The 25,515-nt window shown below is 39.8% G+C and overlaps 1 protein-coding gene across 11 annotated transcripts in view; it reads right to left on the bottom strand.

Annotated features, from left to right (window-relative positions):
- The window catches only part of DLGAP1 (DLG associated protein 1), a 416,188-nt gene that overhangs the window by 88,658 nt on the left and 302,015 nt on the right, over window positions 1-25,515 (bottom strand). For all 11 annotated transcript variants that reach the window (XM_027886315.1, XM_027886316.1, XM_027886311.1 and 8 more), the window contains 2 exons: window positions 12,630-12,807; window positions 9,989-10,229 (listed from right to left, as the gene is read on the bottom strand). In XM_027886315.1, the coding sequence (XP_027742116.1) occupies window positions 9,989-10,229; window positions 12,630-12,807 (419 nt within the window). The remainder of the gene's footprint in view (window positions 1-9,988; window positions 10,230-12,629; window positions 12,808-25,515) is intronic.

Here is a 25,515-nt window from a genome sequence, read left to right as displayed (position 1 = left end):
GAACAGACGCTGATGTGCTGCAGCCTGCAGAGCCTGTGTAGACAAGGAGTGCCTGTCTGAGCATTAACCCCCCAGGTAGCTGAAGTGAGGTTAAACACAACTGCCCATTCACATAAAAGGACACCGTACACTTCCGGGTGAATGTGATGCAGCTTCTTGGCTGTGGAAAAAATCTTAGAGGAACACTTAAGAAGAGTGAATGTTGATACTGAAAATCTTAACTAATGACTCCTTGTCCTTACTTATCTCCCTTGTTTTCTTGCAAAGTAGAATAAGCATTTAGATCACAGCATGCAGCCTTGCCAACCACACAACCAGAGTTTTCAACACAGATGCTTCCCCTCACCCCACCTCCATCTCTCTGAATACCTTCTTCTCTTGCTTCTCTCTTTTTAAATTAAAAAAAAAATAGTCAAATGGTAAAATGTCACACGAGTATTCAGGGAACTGTGTGAGATAAGACAGTGTAAGACCATGGCATCAGGTGACAATTAGTTCTGTCACCTGGATGTAAATTACCCTTCATGCAAAATGGAAAAGAGCAGATTTTCTCAGGACTTCACTGAGGCAGTCAGACTGGGGCTGGTAATTCATGGATGAGTTGGGTTTTATTCATAACTTGGTTATTTTTGTCTAATAAGACCCTGATTTTTTTCTGCCACAGATGTACATAATTTCATTTGACTCTCAGCAAAGTTCAGGAAAGAGTTAAAAGAAATTGAGAGCAAGAAATTTCAAAACAGAAATAGTCTGATAGCATTTATTTTGCTATTCTATTACAATGTTCTGACTTCCATCTAAACTTTCCCATGGGGATACAGATCTACATTTTACTTTAGCTAAAGATAGAATTAATTCGAAAAATTCTCACAGCAAAGAGAACAGTTATCCAGCCACCATCACCCTGACTGTGTAGAGATGAAAAGTAGGCATCCTTCTCAGCAGAACAAACAAGAGGTCTGTCACATTAGAGAGTTCAGTGATATTATTTATTGGGTTTTCTTCTCCTCTTACAGCTTAGCTCAAATCCTTGATCAAAGCAACTAGGAATTGTTCTGCTCAGATGGCTTTACTGCATTTTAAGTGGAATGCAATTTAGCGCTCTCCCATCTGACCAAAGCTAAATTCAGTAAGGGAAAACAATTTCTAAAGACCAACACATCCACTTCCCTCTTGAGAGCACAGACAAAGGTTGTGGCATTAGAACAGATTACCAGCATCTGCCTACAGTGTGCCTTTGATAAAAGGCACTGTTAGACTGTGATGGCAGCTAGACTGTCCCTCTTTGCAAAATAGCATTAGGTGTTTTCCAGATCCCAGTATTTTGGCTGCATTGTGCTTGTTACTGAGTGTTCTAAGAAGCAGTGCAGTGAGACTGGTGTAACAGCAAGAAATAAAAACAGTAAATCACATCTCTGTGTATACTTCAGAGGCTTTGCGATTTTTTTTAATGCACAGTTTTCTTTGCTGCCACATTTCCTTTGGGTTTCTCTGAGATATTATTAAAGAAACAAGGCAGAGTTTGCTTCAAAAAGTGGTTAATAATATACACACCCCCTAGTCTACCATAGCTTCAAAGAGCCAATTACTGTTCGACTGTTGTATAAACACATATTTAGGAAGCATGAAATTGTGCAATTATTTACAGGATTCAGTACTTAATGCATCATATTTGAGCTCTGAAATGGGAATTACTGACATGATGAAATATAATGGCTCCAAACAAATTGCTGTCGTACAAGAGGGGCCCTGCAGAGCTGTACTCATTAAGAACACTTATTAAAATTTCTTACTTAGTTTTTTGAAAATCCAAAATAATTCAGTCACTTTAAAAAGCTCATCATCACCAAATATCTCATCTGTAACTTCTTGGAAAATCCTACGGCTCAAGAGAGCTTTGTTAGTATTGTATCTGAGGACAACCAAAATACCGAGGTTTACCTTAAAGAAATGGTGTGGAACTTACTGCAGGTGAGTGGCAGCACATTGCTGGAGATTGGACAGCAGCACAAATGAAAAAGAACAACCTAAGTTATTTTTACCCACTGGATGTATTAATTAAGCATAGTCCCTTCAAGAAAGAGGTCTAAGTCCTGCTTCCCAAAAGACAACTGTAGTTAAAAGCCTCCACATTAGTCTATTTTAGGAAAATGGCAGGAATTATTACTGAAAATATGATCACATTATATAAATTGGGGCATGCCTTCAGCTTACTGATTCAGCTCATTTCTGTCACTGCATCACAAAAGCATTGCATTGGAAATAAGACAGAACAAAGAAAAGATTCCAGGGGTTTTTTTGTATTTTTCCATAAATGAAAATTTAAATATTCGCTCTTGATTTGTTATTGACATTTCAGCTAAGGAATGATGTATCTCTAATTCTCACAGTTCTGTTGTTTCAGAGCAATGACCAGTGCCCAAGAACAACATTTTGATAAAGGTTATGTTGTCCTCTAATAATTTTCAAGTGGAAAAGGTCTGTGGTTTTATTTTAAATTCTGCTGCACATCCCACCCATTAGTCTGCAATTATAAACTGGTGCTGCTATGTGAAACCCGCTTCCTCGTGATGTGATTACAGGCACATTTCAAAGAAGTGTGCATCCTCCCCCTGTCTGCAAGTCAGAAAACGTTGTCCCCAAAACCACAGATACACAAGGCTGCTGAGTCAGACCCGCTGAAGTCACATCAGCCTTGCCCTGCACCTGAGCTTGCTGTTAGGGCACCAGACCTGATCTAAACTGCTGCTCCCTATCTGAGGTAGACCTGTCAGCCAGCCCAGGCCTGATGGCAAAGGGCAGTCCTCGTTTGCAGCTGTGAGCAGGAGAGACAGTTTGCCATAATTTACGGCTTTGTGGATTGTGGTACAATCACTGAGGTTTCATGCTTGTTTATAGGCTTAGAAAAATGTTAATTCTCAGCTAATGAGACTTGAGGCATGCATTTCCCAGTCAACACAGCAACTTTCAAATTACTATTTTACTTGTAATGCCCTTTTGTACATTTGTTATGGTAAATTAAGTGGTATCTTGTCTCAGCTAGGTGCTGGACATTCAGGCTCTGTAACACTCTTAGGCATGGCTTCAGGCTCCAGCAGGACCATGGGACCTGGCCTGTCTCACTGCATTAGTTCATCAGAGGATCTCCATCTAACTGGAACCCTGAACACCCCTACAACAATCTCCAGGCAGCGGTGCATTGGATAACACACAGCCTAATCTGAAACTAAAGTGCAGTTCACATCCAAACACACTCTGTACTCCTTTAGGGAGAACTGTATAAGTCTCATCACCTGAAATGAGTATTACTTTAGTATGTGCAGTATAAACAAAAGAAATTAATTAATGTCAAAATGTATTTAAGTGCATTCCATACAGATATATGCAAAGGGCTTCCATAAAATTTTTCATATCTGTAAATTAATGAATATGAGATTAACAAATAATGAAACACTACACTTTATGTAAGTAATCCCTGTATCCTCTCGATTTGTGCTCCACTAGATAGGCAGTGAACTTAAAAGTTCTTTTCAGAGAACAACAGAGATTTCTGTTAAGTTCTCCTTCTTCTCTAAAATTGTATTTTTTCCCATTTCATTTGAGACTGCCATCTCACAGGTCTGATGGTCATCCTATTCCCAACATCAGAAAAGGCCCCTGGGGTCCTGCAGAGCACCAGGCTGAGCAGCTGCCAGCAGTGTATCCTTGCACCAAGGACTGCTGACTGCATGCCAGGCAGGCTTTGCTTAAGCACAGCTGGTGGTTTCAGGGGGGTGTAGTGCTGCTGAGACCACATCTCAAGTGTATGCCCTGTGTGGCACTCCCCAGCATGAGAGAAACATGGACATTGCCAGAGTTGGTGGAGCAGGAGTATGATGTACCCATTTTCAACCTTGGAAAAGTCTGCATTTTTGGAACAACTGGAGAAGTCAACCAAAAACCATTCCTTCAAGATATATAAGATCACAGTTTTGAATGATTAAGATCTTTCTTGTATTCTTACCTCACTAAAAGCCTTAGCCCAAATGTTTAGGAGCATATAAAGAAAATAAAGAATAAGAACAGTAAGCAAAGATTGAATACCAAAGGGTAAAAATGGTCTTTAATTTCCTGCATTTGAAACACATTCATAACTTTGGAGACTCTAAGCTCTGCCAAGTTTAACATTTTCAGAAGTGGAAAAAAATAAATAGGCCATGCCCTACAAAACAAAGTCCTTCTCTCACCCTTTTTATTTATGAAGTACATCATGCTTTTAAGCTCAGCAAGTTGTCCTGAGCTTTACCTAAAATTGCAAGGACTGAGCACTTTCCTGCTGTTCTCTTAGGGAAGGTGGACTTGTCATAAAGAAACCAAAATCACCAAGCTCTGTGCTGAATGACACAGATTGTCTCTCTCCACATCTGGGCAGCACTTCAGATAGGGCCAAATGGTTTAAATTTAATATTCATAATCACACAGAGAAAAGAGGTAGAACCAGGGAGTATGATAAAAAAATCATTCAATACTTTCCACTATCTGACCACTCAAATTGTGAATCATCTGTAACTACCAAGTAGTCTTAAAGTAGGGACCTGTATAATATTTATACCAGCAACACCTGTCTTTCAGGCCACAAAGTTGCACATGTGTTCAGGACATACAGACTTTACCCCCAAAAGATAAAATGTGTTTTATCGAACTTATTACAATTCCTGTTCTCAATTGGCATGAAACTACACCACATGTAAACAAACCCGGTGCAACCTGCCAAATATTTGGGTAGCATTTCCATGGCTGACTCTTTCTCATGAATCAGTTCTGTTCCTTCTCAGGGTCTCATTACAAGAGCAATGTCCATGAGTGCACTGCATCACGCTTTACATCAGTTAGAAGTGTTCCAGCAAGAGCTCTGTTCTGAGTTTCCCATTCAAAACCTTCATTGGCTTCATAAACATGGGGGGTTTTTGGTGTGATGTGGAGCCTAACATTCATAAAGCTGACTACTGGGACAGACAACGTGAAACTTGTTTTAGGTACAGCCAAATGTCTCTGAAATTGGAATTAGTATTTTCCTCCAAGGTCAGCTCCTCATCAGTAAAGGAAAACATTTTTAAATGATGGTTTAAGCAATTTGATAGCAGATCCAAAGGCAGAACGCATTTCAGGATTACTCAAGGAAACAGAGGAAATGAATCATGTAAATTCTTTGTCAAACAGTTTTATACACTCTTCAAATCTATTTTAACATTCAACATCTGCATGAAGGTCTTAACTTAGTTATATTTCTTCAGACCTTTTGAAGAAATATCTTAATAATTTTGGTACAGATCCAGAAACCAACCCTAGCTTCAACTGGAAATCACATTTGAAATCCTAATCCCTTGTTTTCTTTTGAATAGAGCAGTTTCTGAAAGGACAGCTCTGAGGAGGCCAGAAGACCTTGGATGCATCTGGCATACACTCAGTTACAGCTTCCTTATCCACAGGATTTGATTTTATTTTTGAATTCTGCCTGGAAGGAGTAAATTTTAAAACTTGTTTGCATTTTATTTATTTATGTATTTATTTATTTATAATTGGCTAGGTAGCCCCTCAGAGATTTTCCACAAAATACCTGACTTATCTTGGTCAGATGCTTCAATGAACGGAAGGAAAACAGCTTACTCAGCTGAAACACCATAATTAGCATATACTGTGTTAGCTCTCTGTCCTTCCCTAACCTTCTGGCTCCACAGCATAACTTCCTAGGAATTTGTGTTTATTTTGCTTTTAAGCAGAAGTGTAATATTACTGAGAATCACCAGATGGCATTGCTGCAGATAACTTTGATATTTCTCTTTTCCTGACTCTGCAGAGGAAAGGTACCGAGGCAATACTTATTGCAATCTAGAGTAGAGTTTTTCCTGATGTTACTACTTGAGCTATGTAGAGAGATAGAATTTTCCAATTAAACATATCCAGTCTCAATTATATATTTTTATGCAAGTCATAAGGTTTGTTTGCAGCAAAGGATCATGTATGACTGCAGAGGCATGGTTTAGAAACATAGACACAAGAAATGTGGGAAGATGTTCTTTAGACTACTTTAACATTTCATTGTTTCTTAATTACTGTATTCTTTAAGCTCATTGAAATTATTTACAGACTTTTAATTGTTAAAAGCCTACCTATTTAGTGACTGAATCTGTTGATCAAAGAGCTTCAGCTACAATAGTTGCATCTGCAAATGATCTGGGATCAAATTGTGTAATAACTCACAGCTCATTAAACTTCTCTGAAGAGATCAAATGACATGGGTTAATTTTTAGTGCCGTCTGTGTCATATAACATACATCAGCACTTCAGAGCTGCTGTAGCTCCCAGCCTTCACAGCCCCATGCCCAGGGATGGCCCCAGCCAGAATGCAGCTGCCTCCATGGGTACCACTGATGCTGAGGGAGCAAATATGAGGGTGAATGGACCTTTTCAACTGCTTAGCTTTTAGAGCATGATGAAGCTGTGAAGTGGTGCTTATTTATATTACCATATAAAGTGTCAAGATCACTTTTTCTCTTCTTCATTTCAAAATGCTTCCTTTAAAGAAAAGCACAAAGGAAGTGTGTAGCCAGGTGTCTGCAACCACCTGGTTTTACCTAAGAGGGGGTTGGCCTCTTCTCCCAGGCAACTGGTAACAGGATGAAAGAACATGGTCTTAAGCTGTGTCAGGGAAGGTTTAAGTTGGACGTTAGGAGGAATTTCTTCACATAAAAATATGATTAGATACTGGAATGGGCAGCCCAGTGAGGTGTTGGAGTCACCATCCCTCGAGGTGCTCAAGAAAAGACTGGATGTGGCACTTAGTACCATGGTCTGGTTGGTGTGGTGGTGTTGGGTCATAGGTTGCGCTTGATGATCTCAGAGGTCTTTTGAAACCTAATCAGTTCTGTGTTTCTGTGAGAAAACATCAAGATTCCCTTATGAACAAAGCAGTCACCTCCCAGATACATGCAGACTTTTATGTCTGGAAGTTTATGATTTTCCTTCCCGCTCACAGTGGTGACAACAGGTTTGTGTCTATACTCCCATTTTCACACTTGGGCTCAGTTTCAGCCAGATGCAGTCACCCCTCAGTGTTTCTGCAGTAGTGCTAAGACCAGTGCAGGCTGCAGAGGCCACCATTTGGGCAGTCACCTGTAGCTGAGCTCTGTGCCATAGCAAGTGCACTAGCACCAGATTTATAGTTAGATTGAGCACATCTTCAGGAACTGAGCTAGAGATGTGTTACTAATTGCAGAACTAAACCTCCAACACTATGTGGCAAAAGGAAATTAAAACCTGAGGCTACCACCACCATAGCAAAGGCTAACAGGCAGAAGTAAGTGTGATTTTTGTCCATAGTGCTTGCTTAATATTTTCATCCAGATGCCCTGGAAAGCTGTGGGTCCTTGCTTTAGAGGAATAATTTTGAATCCAGTGAACAGGCAGCTCTCCTGTCTTTTCCATCATTATCAAGTTGTCATTTTCCTGGGCTTCCAGCAGAAAAGAGGTTCCCAGTATCAGTGGATGATCACAGCTTTGCTTATTAGCAAATTAAAAGCCATGTCCTTGAGGGAACTGCTAATGTTGATGAAAGGAATCTTTCTTGGTTGACTAGGCAGAGGTGTTTTGGGGGCAGGAGGACAGTTCTCTCACTTGGGGATGTTACATCCATAGATTAGATCATAACTGCCCTCATGTCTCCCACAAAAGCATTTGAAACATCACCTCACTGGAGATAAGTCTGTTCTCCTTTCTTCATAGTCTGCCTAGCTGTTGTGCCATTTCCCATTTTATTGAAGCAGATAGTAATAGAAACCATCAGTGATACCTTTCATGTTTCACTTCTGTGACCCAGCCACAGGCAACAGCTAGGTAGTCAATATAGATGCTTTTGAAAGGAATTAATTCAGTTCTAATCCCCATTAAACAGATAGTGGTATGTAAGTCAGGTAGTAAAAAAGACAAGTTGTCTAAAATGCTACTGGCAGAAGGGATGGGCCCCTGGGAGTTTAAGAATTAAAAAATGAGAAAGATAACTCAGTAAAATTCCCACAGCAGAAAATAGGTACCTACACCAATCTTTAAATGCTTCTATGTATGTCCAAAGAGAGCTCTGGAAATCATTCCTCTCTGTGATTTAAGGGCCTCACCACAGAAGCAGTTACCCAAGACAGATCCACTGGATTATGTTTTTCCATAACATAGTTTTGTTCATATAATTTTTTAATAAAGCCAGCTACCCAGAGAAACAACCAGGTCTCTGCTTGTGGTTGTGCTACAAAAAAAGGAGCATAAACAAAAGAAAGTTTGCAATAAAGATTTTCCTCTTTCAGGTTTTTCAGTGGTTTGGCTGATACACACATCCAACTTTCTCCACATATACACCATCATCCCCAAACACAGTCATCATTTTCCTAAGTGACAGGAACAACCTCTTACACACAGATAATGAAAAAATAGTTGTACTCTTCTGTATTAATGATCATAGTTATTGTTATAAAGGGAAAGCATTAACAAAGCCATTGTCAAAGAACAGAAACCCACTCTGGGATCAACTCGAGCTAATCTAATAAAGGTGAATGCACACTGAAAAATCCCTGAAAACTCCCATCCTTTAGCTTTTGCCTTCGAACACATTTGACACAAACTAACACTGCACAATGACGTAACACACGCCTTATGCAAATCTTGTCTTTGTGGTGCGGTGTAAACCCTGTGTGCCCACAAGGGAGATTTCCATAGCAGAAATGCTGTCATGTGAATACTATTCCTTAAGGGTTAGTGATTTAGATAAGAACTGCTCCGCAGCATTGTTAAGAACACTTTGATGTTTGTGATGTACTGCCAATGTATTTCCAACAGTACTTAAACTTGCCACTTTTAGAAAAATCTTGAATTTAGCTGAACATTTTTGGCAAAAGGATTGCAAGTGTTTTCTGATGACATAAACCAATTGACAAGCAGCTTTAAAAAAGACTGGAGGGAGAGATAAAGAATTTACACAAATAAGCAACTGCGCCTGTCAGATAACACACAAAGAGGCAACAGTTTACAGAAAACAGAAATAAAAAAAAGACAGGAAAAGAGACAGTAGGTACAGTGCAACACATAGCCAATATCAGTCAAGAATATGAATATTATATGAAGATTGTGTAAAACAGTGAAATGAATGCACAGAAGTCAAAAGAAAGACCTTCTCTCATCCTGCCACAGGAAAAAACACACACATGTAATGGCTCCTGCCTCTTCTCTTCCTGAATGAGAGAGGCATATTTGGATTTTGGTTTGACTTGCTTTTTCTTCCCCTTACGCACTATTTTGGTGACAAAATCCAGAATTCATCATGGTTATTTCCAAAAGAAAAGCAATATCATTAAAAGGAAGGTTGAAAGTCTCATGTTTAGACTGAAACCTTTCTCTTGCAAGGCTTGAATAGTTTGAACTGCAGAAATAACGTAACAGCAAGATGTGAAAGTGCATTTTTAACCTGAGGACTGCCTCTTTCCTTCTTTGTTCCTACCTCTTATATGTGGCCTAGAGAGCTGTAACAGTTTCTCTAAGCCAGTAAACACCACATCTGATAACCTGCTAGATCACCTCATCTTTGTCAAAAAAACCTCAGCAGAGGGACCCTCCTCCGCTGGTAGGAGACAGCAGAGCTGCTAACCTAGAGCCTCCTTGTTCAGTCTTGTCAAATTGTGATTGCTGTTTTGGGGAGGAGAGCGAAAGGAGACATGACCTTGGATTTCCCTTCTATGTGCTTTTAGCTCAGAATAAATTAGCTTGGACATAGGAAGAAACACAACTGCATCGTCTTGATCTGTGTGTAGTTTGAGGCTGATTAGCCTGTTCAGCTCCCTGGTGAAACATAGACTCTCTTATGGGCTTGGCGCCTGAGAGAGAAGAGCTTATCGTTGATCTGATGGAGCCACAGAGAAAAGTACTTCCCTTTCTGCCACCCCTCTGGATTTCCCTTCGTGTTACTCACCAGTACTGCTCTGGATGGTCCTCACCGTGGTGGTTGTACGTGGGGGAGATGAGGACCGCAGTGATATGCACTCATCGTCCTGGGAACAGCCCTTCTCGATGGCTCTGACATAGCTGTGGCTCCTCATGCGGAAGCATCCTGGCATAGGCAGATCCAGCGCTTCCACTGCCTGAGACTCGAGTTCACTGAACACCGACTCGCAGACAGATTCAAACTGACCGTTCACCTCCATCTCACTCACCTGCAGACAAAGAGCCGGCATGTTCAGTACATCCTATACATGGATATTGCACACTACCCAGTACAAACGCACAATCTGCAGTGGTACAATGGCCAACATCTGTTAGAAGGTCTCTTTGCACATGAAGAAAGGTGAATGGCACATAAGAACATCCCATAGCACAAAGTAATAGTTGTGAAAGGAAAAAGTAATGTATGGAAAGGGGAGGCAGAGGCACTGGGCAGAGATTCAGCAGAGTTAGGACACTTGACTCCTGCTGAAACTGATGGGAAACTGGCAGCCCTCAAAGCACAGTCTGTTTTATGTCACCCTGGGCACACAGTAGGTGTTGAAAAATAACACTTTCTTTGCGGGATGAGGAAAAACCAAAAAGGTCAGCGTAACCTCAGTATATAATCAGCGCAACCCACAGTCAATCACAGTGAGCACCTGAGCAGCTGCGAAAATGGAGGGTAGAAGTAGTAATAAACAGTTGGGAGGAGAATGTTGATAAGGGAACCAGCCCTGCTGCAGGGGAAAAATGTGTAACTACATCTCTGGCTGAGAGCAGGAGACACGTGGGGATTCTTAGACCCTGTGTGGAACAAACACTAGGTGGTGACAAAGACTTGCACTCATGCGGGCTAAAGAACACCCAAACGTAGACTTGCTGCAGGTCTTACAAACTCGGAAACCATTTACCTTGACTTAATTGGCAATGGATTTTCATGTTTCTAAACTGGGAATCGAGCCCTGAGTTTGGCATTAAAGCATAACAATTATCACTGTAAGAATCATGCAGATGGAAACCATCACCTGAGGATTTCGTTAGTTTTCAAGCCTGCAAAAGGCCAAGATAGCCAGTAAAGATAAAACTATGTTAGGGTGGTAGGAATAAAACCATTAGAAATTCTTTTCCAGGACTATTGCTACCAAGAAAAATGTTTCACTAATCTTTGTACACATAATTGAATAATCTCAAAAAGTAGAACACATTTTTTTTTTCAAAAGGAAACTATTTAAAAGAGTATGGAAGAGTAGTAGGTAGTACATCATAAAGAACAATCTTATTATGGCAGAGAATATTCAATCCTCAAATAAATTTCTCTGAATTAATGCTTTTTTAAAACAAAATCCCAGCTCCTTCACATTGGCAAATGATAATCACTTAGCTGATGGCTTTGTGTAAGTGTTAGTTGTCCAGCTAAATAAGGAGCCTAACCTAATATTCATGTAGTTGCCTCTGAGACCTGAATTTCAAAGCTGTTTTCTCCTAGATACATCCTGACCCTCTTTCTAGTATCAGTCCACACCGTATGCAAAGTGCTTCACTACAAAGTACACAGGTGAAAACTCTGAAGTTGAAGTATCTAAATACAGTACACTGCAGAAATTAAAACTACAGCCCCATATTGAATGGCATACATATTTGTTGTGGCCACAGCTGAAGTCCTGGCATCACAGATATCATGCACTTTTTTGACATTGCAATGACTTGATATGCCAGTCATACAGGGCCAGTATCTGGCACCACAAATCCTGCCTGCTGCACTTCTGGACTGGGGTAAAAAAAGTTCTTTCATCCAAATGATTTACTCAAATGATCCACTTAAGAAAACAAGCCAAAAATCATACCAAGGAGCTATGGAATTTAGCAGAGGAACTACTGGCCCACTGCTCTGTGGTGTGCTGGCACTTGTGCACTTCTTTCATATCTGTTCCTTATGAATTCAAGTGTACAAGCATGCTGGATGCAAGAACAGGCTATTTTTTGATATTAAAACTCATAAACTGAATGTGTCACAGAGGATTTAATTTTTCTTCTAGTTTGGAGTGAGCACAAAGATGTCTTACAGGATTTCAGGGCAACAATACAGACAGATCTTTGCACTTAATATATATACTGCAACATTTGTACTATATAGGTGAAACGTTCGGAGGTTCACAAGGTTAAGAACAAATAGAATACCATAAAGCAAGCTCTAAAGTTTCTAATAAAATTCTGATAAAATTGTGAAATGCAAATTACTAAGGACTTAATTTTCCTTTAGCATCTCACTCAGCATATGAACCTTTTTTTTTAAAGCATTCACAAATTTTTGATTGGAGGCACTAAGCACAAGATCCATAAGGGAACCCTTTTTAAATACGCCATTGGTGAGAAAAATAAAAAGTTAGAGTGCTCCTTCAAAGGAACTGCATGCTATGCCACTCATTCATCTGCAAAGAGCAGGTTATAACACTATCAAGTGTTCCTCTCCCACAAACACTCCCATTTCCTTGAAAAAATGTTATGAAAATGTGTACATGGAATGGCCTGATTCCATTTGAAGCAAAATTGACTTTCTGCTATTGCAAGTGTTCAATCAGTGTCCAGCGTGACAGCTGCTCTCCAGGCTGCCACAGGTGCATGTCACCCACCTGACTGATGGTGCTCATGGCTCTCATGTAGCTCTCGTTGCGGGAGCGGAACTTGGGGGATGTCAGCAGCCCTGCAGGGTCCAGGCTGTCCAGGCTCCTGTTGATGGAGACTTCACTCACTGCCCTCAGGTAACTGTGGCTCCGGATCTGAAGCTTTGGTGAGTGTTCACTGGATATCCTAGGAATTTTGAGTAGAAAAAGAAAGAAAAAAGATATTTTGTCAAACATAAATGGCCTCACCAGGTGTGAGAATAACCAGGTGTTTTTCACTGGAACAGCATGATTTGAACAAGTCACTAAACAGTCCTTGCATATTTATAAAATAAGGATAATATCAGTACTTTTATTTGGTGGAAGAAAGAGAGAAGGAAGGAAAGGGTTTTTTTCTTTTCACGTTTTTTTAAACCAAGTCTAAGCAGAATGGCAAAATCACTTCCATTTTGTTTACTGACAGCAGCATGGAAAAATTTTACACTGTACTGACAGTGATAGCAACCAGCTCCAGCAAACCCCCCACTATGCAGGACTTTTGAAGTGACAACACTGAAATTATTTCAGGTGTCGGATTTAAAAGAGCAAGAGGAGCCTTTGAGATGAATCCAGCAGAGAAAGTCCTGTGCCTTCACAGAGCTCAGTGCAGCAACCACCAGAACCAGCTGGGGACGGGGTGGGTAACGAAAGAAGAGACCTGATAGTAAGATCGGCTGGATGGTTCTAAACTTATCAGCTGAACATCCACTTCTTGAAATGCTGCTGGTGATGTGACTCTGATATGTACTCATGTATGTACCCATTAACAGGGCTGCTTCTCATGGAGCTTTCAAGGGTGTACAGGCCAATAGGGCAAACAGGTCATACAAAACATGCAAAATGCACTCATAGTCCATCTTAACCAATCTTAATCATTCCAAGAGCTTACGGCACCTGGTAAGGTTTGCTATGCTTAAAATTTTATTTTAATTGTGGCTTAAGCTGCAAGTTAACAAAATGTAGGCTAGGGAAGCAGCTTTACATGATGATATCAAATTAGAAGTTTAAAAGACACAGTTGTGTTTCTGAAGTGATAACTTTGCCCATAGTTTCAATATAAGTGACAGATGAGATGTACAAGTAATCAAAATCCACCAGCAGCCCTATTTCCTCCCACCAGGGAATGTGTACTGCTGTACTCCTGCCATGTGTTCTTAGAGTTAGCTAGCAAAGGGTGTAGATACAATCCTCCACCTGCAAGATGTTTTATCCTCTGGACATGCTAGCTAAGTGCTGATGATCCATGTCATACCTCACATGAAATATAATAAATTTGGGGGATATTTCTCTTGAAAATACTCATCAATGGATGAAGTATTGAAAGGGTGGTGCTTCAATATATTTTTATTTCTTTAATATTTTCCAAGTATCACAAAGCAAGTTAATTAATATTAAATATATTAATATATAAATATTAAATAAATTTTCAATTTTAAAATGTAAATCTCCCATGGATGTTTACAGATATATGACAGGCAAATCTGTAACATAGTTACAGGCTTAATCTTGCTCCCCTAGTTTTTAGAAATACATACACAGCTGACCTGAAAGAAGAGAATCCATTTTATGTCTAATTCTTCAAGCATTTGCAGATATTTTGTATTCAAGTATCTAATGATGGTAATTAGTACGAGCAATTTCCCAGTGGCATGCACAACTCTGGTAATTGTCAGTGTATTTTAGGAGGACAATTCCATTGTGTAATCGCACACCTAAGTAGTTCAGAAACTGGGTCTGTTTCTGAATGGTATAATGCTGTAATAAAATCTAGGCCATCTCTACAATACAGTATTCTCTGGTTGCTAATTACTTGCCTAATAAAAATACGTAAACTTATGCTAATTACTTGATACTCCTGTCACAAGATGAAGATAAAGCCTTTGCTTGCCATTTTCAGTGTGTGTACGGTGCAATACACCAGCTGTATTCATACATTTTGACTCCTTACCGCACTTCATTCCACATGACAAAAGCAGGTTTTTAGACATCATAATTAGTGGTGTTCTAAAGAACTCAAAAAAGGCAAAGAAAGTGATGAAAAGGTGACTGTTACTAATGGTTAGCTACAACATTCTGTTAACTAACACTAATCATGCAACTCTTGAAAAAAAAATGTTACTGGATAATAAAAAAAAAAAAAAATAGAATGAATAATTCAACAGACATGAGTTTTCCGATGCATGTGAGATACTTTGTCATGCTGCAGATCTGCAAACTCATCAGCACTGCCTGAAATGCATTTCTTAAATTAATTCAAAATGTATTCTATGAATATGTTGTGAAGAGTTTGCTGCCAGTATGTGACATGCAAAATTCAAATATGCTTGATTAGCTGCCAGTTAGTAAATACGTCACCTGGGGCTTGTCACTGTTCACTGATTAGCTGAGCTTGCAAGACTGCAGCACATTACAAAATTCAATGCACAGATCTTGTGAGACAGAAATCTGCAAGTGCTGAGGCAGGTGCCCTTTAAAGACTGGAACCAACATAACAGGATGCAAGTATCCATACAAGATTTTGCTGTGGCAGCTGGAGTAATGATCATATCAGATGCTCATGGAAGTGTCATGGAAAGCCACCACGTAGCCACCAAAATAACAGAAATTAATATTCTGTATGCATTAGTGTTGCATAATATTTTCCCAACTCTGCTTGAAACAAGGGCATTCATCCATAAGAGTAAATGTTTCCCTGTTGTTTCAGGGAAACATTTTGTTGTGGATGGTCAGCACAGCTGCTTTCTTTTTCTTCTTGTTCCTGACTATATGACTGGCCAGTTTGACACAAATCCAGAACCATATTTTACGGGTGGCTACTTATCTTAGTCTGTGCATATCTCCCATCTGTTGTATAAATCAAACTAGGTTATTGGCTGCTGTTGAAGGAGGTGGGTCCTTGCTTACTGATTGCTATAATCTCTGTTTCCCTAGATGTAGTGATGGGGAAAGGAAGAAAAATAAGAAGGATTTAAACATAGAGGAAGAAACATCTGAAGGTTTATAACTGTGTGATAAATCATCCCTATGTTCTACAGTAAAGTTTAATGAACAGGTGTAATGCCATTGGAAACTTCGATAATATTCCATTTAGGAACAAATATGACTATGCATGATGCACAAGATCTGAATGCCTAATTTATTTTCTCAGAGTTACTATTGCCAGTAACCTGTAAATGAAAATACTATTTTCTTCCTTAAGGTTTCAAGTCCATTGCTTTTTTATTCTTTATTGTATAAACTTCTGTTTGTGCCATTGTAATTTCCACAGCTAAATACAACAGGCAAAGCACTGAGACTTTGGACAGCTCTTTGGATCCACTCACTGCATTGGATATATTAACTGGAAGAAGGGGAATGTAAATTATTAAAGCTTCTCAAGCATGTTCTATCATTTCACCAGGAGAGGGTGAGGGCTTTGGGTTTCTGATGCTCTGCTGATTGCCACTGTACGTTTCTCAAGGGGATTGACCAAAGAAGGAGCCAAGCCTCAGCTGAGGTGGGTGGAAACGGAGTCTGCTGAGTCCCAGTGGATAAATAAATGCTCCTCTGCATAGAGGAAGGTAAGTGCCTGTGATCCACACTATGCCTCAGGGAAGATCAACATATCCCACCAGTGAGGGCAAAATGTCCGTGAGGGGCTCTGAGGGGTAAGACAGTGTTCATTTGACTGGAAAACATATTCTAGTGAAGCATCTAGAACAGAAGTTTATGTAAGTGTGTAAAGGAAATCTTTGCATACTGCACTGTGATATATATATATATATATATATATAAGGTGGATACAAAACTCAACATGAGCTGGCAATGTGTGCTCACAGCCCAGAAAACCAACCAAATCTTGGGCTGCATCAAAGGGAGCATGGCCAGCAAGTCAAAGTAGGTGATTCTTCCCTTCTAATCTGCTGTTGTGAGATCCCAACTGGAGTACTGCGTACAGTTCTGGTGTTCCCAACACATGAAGGACATGGAACTATTGGAGCAAGTCCAGAGGAGGGTCATGAAGTTGGTAAGAGGACTGGAAAACCTCCCCTATGAAGACAGGCTGAAAAAGTTGGAGGTGTTCAGGCAGGAGAAGAGAAGGTTGTGTGAAGACCACACACCAACCTTCCAGTACCAGGAGGAGGCCTACAGGGAAGCTGAAGGGGGACTTTTCATCAGGAACTGAAGTGATAGGACAAGGAGTAACGGGTACAAATTGAAAGAGGGGAAATTTAGATTAGATATTAGCAAGATATTCTTTACTGTGAAAGTGGTGAAGAGGTTGGAAGAACTGGAAGAGGTAGATCAGAGAAATGGTTGCCCCAACCCTGGCAGCGTTCAAAACCAGGTTGGATAGGGCTTTGAGCAACCTGGTCTAGAGGGGGAGATGTCCTGCCCATGGCAGTGGGAGTGGGGACTGGATGATCTTCAAGGTCCATTCCAACCCCTTAAGATTTTATGACTCTGTGATTCTATGGTTCTATATAAAAGGGTTCAAAATACAGTGTTAGCAATTAGTAGTGAAATAACTTTGAATATATTCCTGGAAGAGTTTCTTTGACTTCAAAACGTCTTTTAAATGACAAAGAGAATGTAGAAAACAGGGATTTACAAGAGCAGGCAGCTTTAGTTTGAAATATTTTCTTTTAATTTAGGAATGCCCAATGCATTCTGTCATATATGTAAAACACTTCCATTTAGTACATTTCATTTCTGAATGAAAAAAGAAAGGCCAAGATTGATGGTGGCTGCTTTTTTCTCCCTTTAGGCCAGACTTGATATAAAAAAAGTAGTCCTAAGACGGTACCGTCTTCTGCAAGTTCAGCATTCAGAATCATAGCACAAAGTGCAGTGATGTGCCAGATGGGTACCATGCTCTGCCAACAGAAAATGACAAAGTAGAACAAAGTGAAAGTCCAGAAACATGTCCTGAATGCTTCTGTAAGCCAGCAGAGGAGTGTGCTAAAATTTGTTTTCAAAGAAAGAGAAAGCCCCCAAAAATACACTACACACAATCTGAAACAAAGAAAAAATAAACATCAATGCCACCACTATTGTTAGGTATCTCAGCTCTCAGTTTTGCAGCCTACAATGGACGGCTTAGTTCCCTGGGGGTTAATTATCCTTGGCTGAATCTCCTACCTCTGGCATGACTGGTGGATACATCCAATGCACATTTCTGCCCTTAATTTTATTTGTATTTTAGTGTTGCTAGAAGGTAGAATATTCTAGTGGAGCCTGACATAAGGCGAACACTGAAGGATATCAGGGAGGAACACGTACAAAACAAAGTTATTGAGGTGTATCTCTCTGATGCTGGTCATGACACAGGTGACTAGGCTGGGTGAATTTCTTCATGTTGGCACCTGTGTTCTGTTGGGTTTTTTTTGGTGCAGTGCACACAGAGCTGTCATGTTACTGATTGAGACAAGGGCAGCATGTAAACAGTTTTGAGCATTCACCCCTCCTCCCTCCATCTTTTCTGGGTTTGAAGATATCCTTTTGTGTTCTTGCTTATAAACAAGTGAACATCCTCACGGGGATTTTCTACCTTGAGGCTAAAAAGAAACTCCAAATAATAAACCCTCTCTTGTAGTCCTTAGTGTGCTGCTAAAGGGTCAAGTGTGAGAAAGAAAAATCTAACATTTGAAGACATCCAGAAAAAGCTCATCTGCTGAAGAGCAATTCAAGGTAATCAACAAAAAAAATGTCATTTGCTTCCTTTTGCTTTATAAAAGATTCTACTAACAGACTACAAATCATCCATGCTGCGTGGACCAGCCAACACATACTACAAAACTGCATGGACATGCCTGTGACACAGGGTTTTTCCTATCGTGAGAAGAGGCAGAAGTTGCAATATGGTGTATTTGACTGTCTAATTTAGCAGATTCTAGTAGGGCTACAGAAGAAAGCACTTAAAAGGAAAAAAACATAACCCTAAAGTCCCCACAGTTTGTTGTCACATATCTCTCTAATAGGTCTATCTCTAGCTGTTTTTCAGTTTTTGAGTAAGCACATCGTGTCCTGCCAGAGAGCTCCAGTTTGTTTGATTGAGGGCAGCAGGAACTGGATCAATGTTTTTTTGGTAGCAAACGTTTTTAAAAAGCCCTGTCCCTTTCTGCCACCTTCAGAATCAGCCATGAGACCACTTCTCTGTGATTTCATTACAAACCTGCTTTCCTCTCAAAGGACACAGAAGCTTAGGGTTGTGTGTGTGTTTTGTGTGTTTGTTTGGTTTGTTTGTTTTGGTTTTGGTGTTTTGTTTGGTTTTGTTTGTTTGGGGTGTGGGTTTTGTTTCTTTTTCTTTTTTTTTTTTTTTTACTTTTTGGGATGTGGAGATATTGAAGATGTATGATTTTGTTTCAAGATCAATCTTTGGTTATTAAAATATTAGCTAACAAAGATGCCTACTGCATATGAATTCACATAAACATAAAAACAAAGATTTTGTTTTATCTCAAAGATCCTCTCAGGTGCTTTGTAAAATCAAAAAAACCCACAGGCTAATGAATTTAAGGAACATTTCCCTTGTCATTGACATACTGTATTTTTTTTTTTGCTTTCTAGACATGGTGAAAGAATAGAGCATAGCACGAAAGTGGCACATATGCAATAGAACTGGCAAGAAAAGCAGATGGAGCATGATGCAGACAGACATTATACAATTATCTTTAATCAGAAATCTGGTCTACATGCTGGTTCTGATTCCCATGTGCGGGTGTGTGTGTGGGAATAGTTCTGAGCACTTTTTGCTTCCACCCTGGGGAGCGAAAAGAGATGCTGGAAGGTAGAAATAGTTCAACTCAGATGAACCAGCTCAACTGAGTGACGCCAGAGTAAGCTGCTTCTGTATAAAACCACACATTTTTTGTTTACACTAGAAGACAAATCCACCTTATCTTGTCATATGAAGCAGGGTAAGATATAACGTTGAGAGCAACCGGCTTGAGAAGAATAACTCTCCTCTCAGAAGACCCTTTGAGAAAAGCTGTGGGCCTTAATGTCCCCCTCCTGCAAATCTTACTAAATACATGTTCAAAGGGGTTTTTGGAAGTTTTTGCTGGAGGAAAAGTTTTCTGTGTCTATGCCAAATGCATGACACAAGACTATTGCCTTTACAACATAGCTCTTTTGGGTTGGTACTAATAACCCCTGGAACCAGTGCTGCCCAGCACAGAGAGGTATATTTACCAAAACTGGAAAAGCTCTTGTTTTGTGTCAAGTACATAGAACTAAGAATGTACACTACCTGAGGGCCTGATCAGGTCAGCCATGCCCACAGCCTTGCCTGGAGCCATTTGGATCCTGCTGGGGTGAGGATGAATTTCTGGCTTCTTTCCCTGTTAAAGTCCTCCACCACTACTTTGTTGAACTCTTTCTTTGCAAGTAACAAAAGTTTTACCCTCCTTCCTGCAGAAGCCAATCTGTCATCTCTACTCATTGAGGTTAGGGTCATCTACCTGATCCCACATCATTGGTTACTTCAGTGCCATGTCTCCTTACTAGTGAGACTCAAAAGTCAACCCCACTCTGCTGATGACATTCTTATTTTAATAGTTCAAGCATTTTGATACTCTGGCCAGCCACCTGGAAGCCTGTGTATGAGCACAAGCCCTCCAAGAAGGAGGAAAGGAGGTGACTCCAGGTCCACTCAGGCACAGCTTTTGGCACTGGACACAGATCACTTCATTGCCACTTCCATATTTGCGGTTATTATCACAGGTGAATCAAACCACATTATTATTTTCCTTCTCTCTGGTATCTGGTGTAGATACACTGAAAACATCCTCTCACGCACCTGTGGATTTGCACTTCCTTCCTTGTTTCATGGCAAGCAGTTAGTCTCTCTTAATTTGTATTAATACAAAGCTTATTCCAACTCAGAATACTGACAGGCAGCTTTTTTTCTGTTTTACCTCAGGGTATGTAGGACAATAGAACCATAGGATTGTTTCGGTTGGAAGGGAACTTATACATTACAGATTATCTAGTTCTAAGCCCCTTGCCATAGGCAGGGATATTTTCCACTAGACCACATTGCTCAGAGTTTCATCCATCCTGGCCTTGAACATTTCTAGGGATGGCACATCCACAGCTTCGCTGGGCAAGCTGTTCCAGAGTCTCACCACCCTAACAGAATTTCTTCCTAATATCTGATGTACATCCTAATAGCCAATTTTCTTTCTAATATCTAATCTAAACTTGCTCCTTTTCGGTTTGAAGCGATTCCCCTCCTTGTCCTATCACTACATGCACTGGTAAAAGGTCCTTCTCCAGCTCTCTTGTAGGCCCCCTTTAGGTACTAAAAGGCTGCTCTAAGATATTCTCTGTTGCAGTCCTTGTAAAATCACAGTCTCCACAAGCTCAGACTTCACCTGCTTAGCTTAATTTTCAGGTCTCTTCCGTTCATACATTAAAAGTTTGATTAATTTTGCCAGTGGGAACACCAAAGAATTACAGCTCTCTGCCAAACTGCAAGAGGAAAACAGTTACTTTTCAGGAATGTCACCTGGCAGTGTGTTGAGCTGGCAGCACAACCAGCCCTGCCTGCTTAGCACCAGGATTTATGCAGGAGCTCTGGCTCGTTCCTGGGAATGCGAGGGTAGAGCTCCAGCTCAGCTAAAAGGCATCTTCTGGGCAGACTTCCCATAACTGAAAGGTCCTCCCATGCTACTCCAAGTTACAATATTGGGCAGCAGTTATCTACAAATAATGTTTTCTAGGTAAATATGAAGAAAGTATTTGCTCCATTGAATGTCACTGCAGTATTTATTTAAAGAGCAATTTTTTCTGAAAACTTGCAAAGCATTTTCAGTGTTCAATGTCCTCAACTCTGCAGGTCCTCCTGGACCTGAAACCAGGTGATGATCACCCACACACTGCATGGCCATGAGCCTGCAAGACCTGTCATATATTTGCTTTTGAGTCACCTACTTCAGAAAGACATTTCCAAACATCCAGGTTACATCTGCATAAACATCTTTTAGTGAGATTAGTTTTGCATCTTAGTTTTGCAAGTCAACAACATTACTCCAAAATCTTCACATACATAAGCAGCCACCTGCATTTTCCAAAAAATGTATTTTACATATGCAGCATTTTTTCACTTCCTATTCAGTTTTCTGCCATTTCAAAAGTTTCAGTTACCTTCTAAAGGAAAAAAAGAAAAGCAGAACCAGCAGATTCAGCACCATCTGTACAGATGTGCAACATAAGCCAAACTGCTGGAGAAACTGAGAAGCAGGCACGTTTTAAAGCAATGAGGAGGGTAGGCTAGTAACTCTTCAAGGGAGAAGGGAAAAATCCCAAATCCAACTAAGCTAAGGGTCTGAACTCACCTTCTCACACCTCTGAGTAACAGCCCTACCTCCAAATGAAAGTTTGAGACAGCAAAATTCAACAAAGGGCAAAGCATGCCACCTAACAAATACTGTTAGTATTTGGAACACATAGGAACACATCATTTCCTGATAACACTTGCAAATTGTTGACCAGGAGTGCAGTATGTGCTGGTGGTGATCATGGACTTTCTCTTCTCTTCTCTTCTCTTCTCTATTGATTTTTGACATAGCACTCTTACCAAGTGGCTATTTCAGTAATCCTCTATTTCAGCTGGCTTGTATTTGAAGAAGACTGTGCAGTTTAAAACGCCCAAAGAGGAGCCTGCTTTGATTCTTTTATAAGCAAGCACTTCTCACTTACTACATTTTGATTCTCTGCAGACACCTGGAAGATGATGACTTGAAATCAGATCCAGTTACTCCTGACAGCATGAATATTGGGGAGGGTGGTGGGGTGGTGGTGTGTGACAGTGTGAAAAGACAGAGCAATATGCTCCTGGATAACTCTACAGCCCATTTCTTGAGGTGTGTCTGGGTAAATACAGCTTGGAGCTCAGATGTGACTTGCACTGTCTCCCCCTGATAAAAAAAGCAAAAATTTTGGGGGGAATTGTTCAGCTGGGAGTTATCACAGACTAAGATAAAACTATGAAATTTCTCCTGTCATACCAAAACGAGCTGAAAATAGTAACTTTTAGTCTATATTTTTATTTAAAGAAGTGTCTGCATTGCAAATAAAATAAAAAAAAAATGATGGTTTGTAGTAGTGTTTCTGGCAACATCACTGATTCTCTCTCTGGGCATCAGTCTGTTGCTCCAGGGGATTTTCTGTTTTCTCACTGATCTTGCTCAGCAAAAGTGATGTCCCAGGAGCAGGGAGAATTTTCCTCCATGTAACTTTACCAGACCTATTCCTCAGAGAAAAAGGTGCAGCTACCACTTTCCTTTCAGATGATTTTACATCAAAAGAAATCCCTCAGAACAAGCCCAACTAATTCCAAAAACCCAGTTATCCATGTGTATTTTAATATTCTCTCTCTCCATTACAAAGTCTTTACAGTTTTGTTCTGCAGTAATTACAAAAAGAGCTGTCTGCTGTACTAAGACACAACTTGAGGTTATAACCTGTTATTTCAGGTATATATATATTGGTCCATGTAAGTTGACTTGTTAAAACTCTGATGAATAGGGCCAAAGCATCTCAAGGTGGAAGTGTGCAGCTGATTTTCATTACAAATTTTTTTCTGATAAATAGAATTTTGCTGAAAAGATGTGGAATTATGCTTAACACACATCTTTAGACTTTTTTCCTCCTCTTAAAAAACACTCATATGCCTTTTTTGTTATAGGCTATGTAATGTTGGACTGAACTTGTACAGAATAAATACTGATAAAATAGCACTAATTTTATTTTGGAGTATGAGAGAACCAAGGAAATAAATGTCTTAAGAAATCTGCATAATAATGCAAAATCCTTTTTTTTTTATTCCCCCCCCCTCCCAATTTCTTTAAAATAGGAACACCCTGAAACATTTCTTTGAGTCTGTGAGTAAAGGAATGGATAACCGGTTATCATCTCATTCATTAAGTTGTTAGTGTCAAGTGCAATGATTCAGATGGAGACAATGGGAATGTAAAAAATATTTCCAGAGTGGATGCACTTTAGAGTTGAGAAACTTCAAAAGGTTTGTGAAGCTCATTTTAAAGGAAGAAAGCCTTAACTCCTGAGAAGGTCAGGTGGCTTCTTGACGTGTAACAGTAGGCATTATCAAGTATTTCCAAATATTTATTTGAATTTAATTATCCTACTTGAAATTAAAATATGTGGGTTACTGAACTGGTACAATGTTCTTTTCCAATGAAAAATTAAAGCAAAAAAAAAAGATTAAAAAATCCAGCAATGTTGGATGAAAAAGGTAAAAAAAGCCCAAATGTCTGTGTTTTCATAGTGAAGGGGACAAAGCCAGTTCCTTACAGATAGATGACTGATTAGTAGTGTGCTCTATATCCCATAGTAGTCACAAAACAACCAACCACTTAGTTACTGAATGAATTAAGAAAACCTCCTCTCCTTTACAGAACATAATGGTTGGATACGTGGTGAAGCTGAAGATGGCCTTCTGTCCTGCTCAGAAGATGAAAATACTTGGATATCTATGCTTTTGATTAAAACACCATAACAGAAAAAAACCCATAAAACAAACCAAACAAACCAAACTAAAGCAACCAGCCAAACAAAAAACCCCACAACCCTCTGACTTTTCTGGATGAATACCTTCTACCTGACATTCAAAACCACAGGCAACGGACTGTGGCTCATGGGTTCAGATTTCAGTGTTCACTGAAATGTGCTATGCGACCTGGAGGAGAAGTCATATAAACTCTCAGTCTCAGAAAACAGTTATGTTAATACTTCCCTACAGCACCTCTGTGGCTGCAGATGCTTTGTCATGCTGAACTAAAGTCAGCAAACACAACTGAGGTTCTTTGATGGAACTGAATAGCAGTATCATATTTTTATTGTACTGTTGGAGGCTAATGTCACAGAGCAACTTAAATAATAAACTCTAGCTCCAGAGACTGATATTTTATATAAAGTAGAATGGTTAATAAAGAGTAAAAAATGTTTGGTGGGATGGTCAAAAGGTATTTTAGAAGAAGTATATTTGCTGATTAAAACCATTATTAACTATGGACAGTCATTTACGATATCATCTCAAGTCAATAGTTTTGCTGAGGTAGGACAGAACTGCTTGAAAATATCTCCAGCCTAAGAAAAACTTCAGTGAGTATGGAAAAGTTTAATGCCTAAAATTTAAACAGATTGCAATGAAACCTGTATTACTTTCTAAAGCCACAAAACTCTTATGAGAGTGGCTGCAATTTTGCTCTGAAGTTACATAATTTAATTATGTCATATGAGTAAGTACCCTCTTTCTCAGATGACCTCTTCTGCAGGCTTTCTGTCACCTTGATTAGGAAAACAACATTATGACAACATATTAATCCATTTCTTATTGTCAGGGTCATTAGGGCAGAGACCTGCCTGATGATGTTTGAACACCAGAGTATCTTTATGTGCAGGCAGGCTGCCACCTTCTAAGTGCCCTAATGTCTTGCTGTCCTGGGACTTTGGTTTCTCTGTGATGTGCTAGGTAAGGGCCAATTTTTCAATCCACTGAATTTTGTGGATATCTACTCCAACTAAGTAGATAGGGGTTTAAGATACACAAAATTAGGCTGAGCATTTCAACTCTGCAACTGCTTTACATTTTCTTGAACTATCCATGAAGGGATGTGTCAGTTCTCACTCAATGACAGGAACATGCCTGAGCTGCCCACTGGTGTATGGGCATGCACTGACACATCCAAGGAGATGGAAGAAGCACTAGTCTTCTACCCACTGTTCAAAACAGTTCCCCATGTTGCACCATTACTAGACAAACTAAGCTGCTTCAAATTCATCACTTTTTCTGTTTAACATACATCAGAGATCAGCTGTGATAAATTACATGTGAAACCATAAAAATGCA

This window comes from Empidonax traillii, unplaced genomic scaffold (genome assembly GCF_003031625.1).
Source record: "Empidonax traillii isolate 1590-97213 ecotype Southwest subspecies unplaced genomic scaffold, ASM303162v1 scaffold186:size1492175, whole genome shotgun sequence".
NCBI classification, from domain to species: domain Eukaryota; kingdom Metazoa; phylum Chordata; class Aves; order Passeriformes; family Tyrannidae; genus Empidonax; species Empidonax traillii.
Note: the sequence above shows the minus strand (reverse complement) of the source record. Positions and strands in the feature narration are given on the sequence as shown.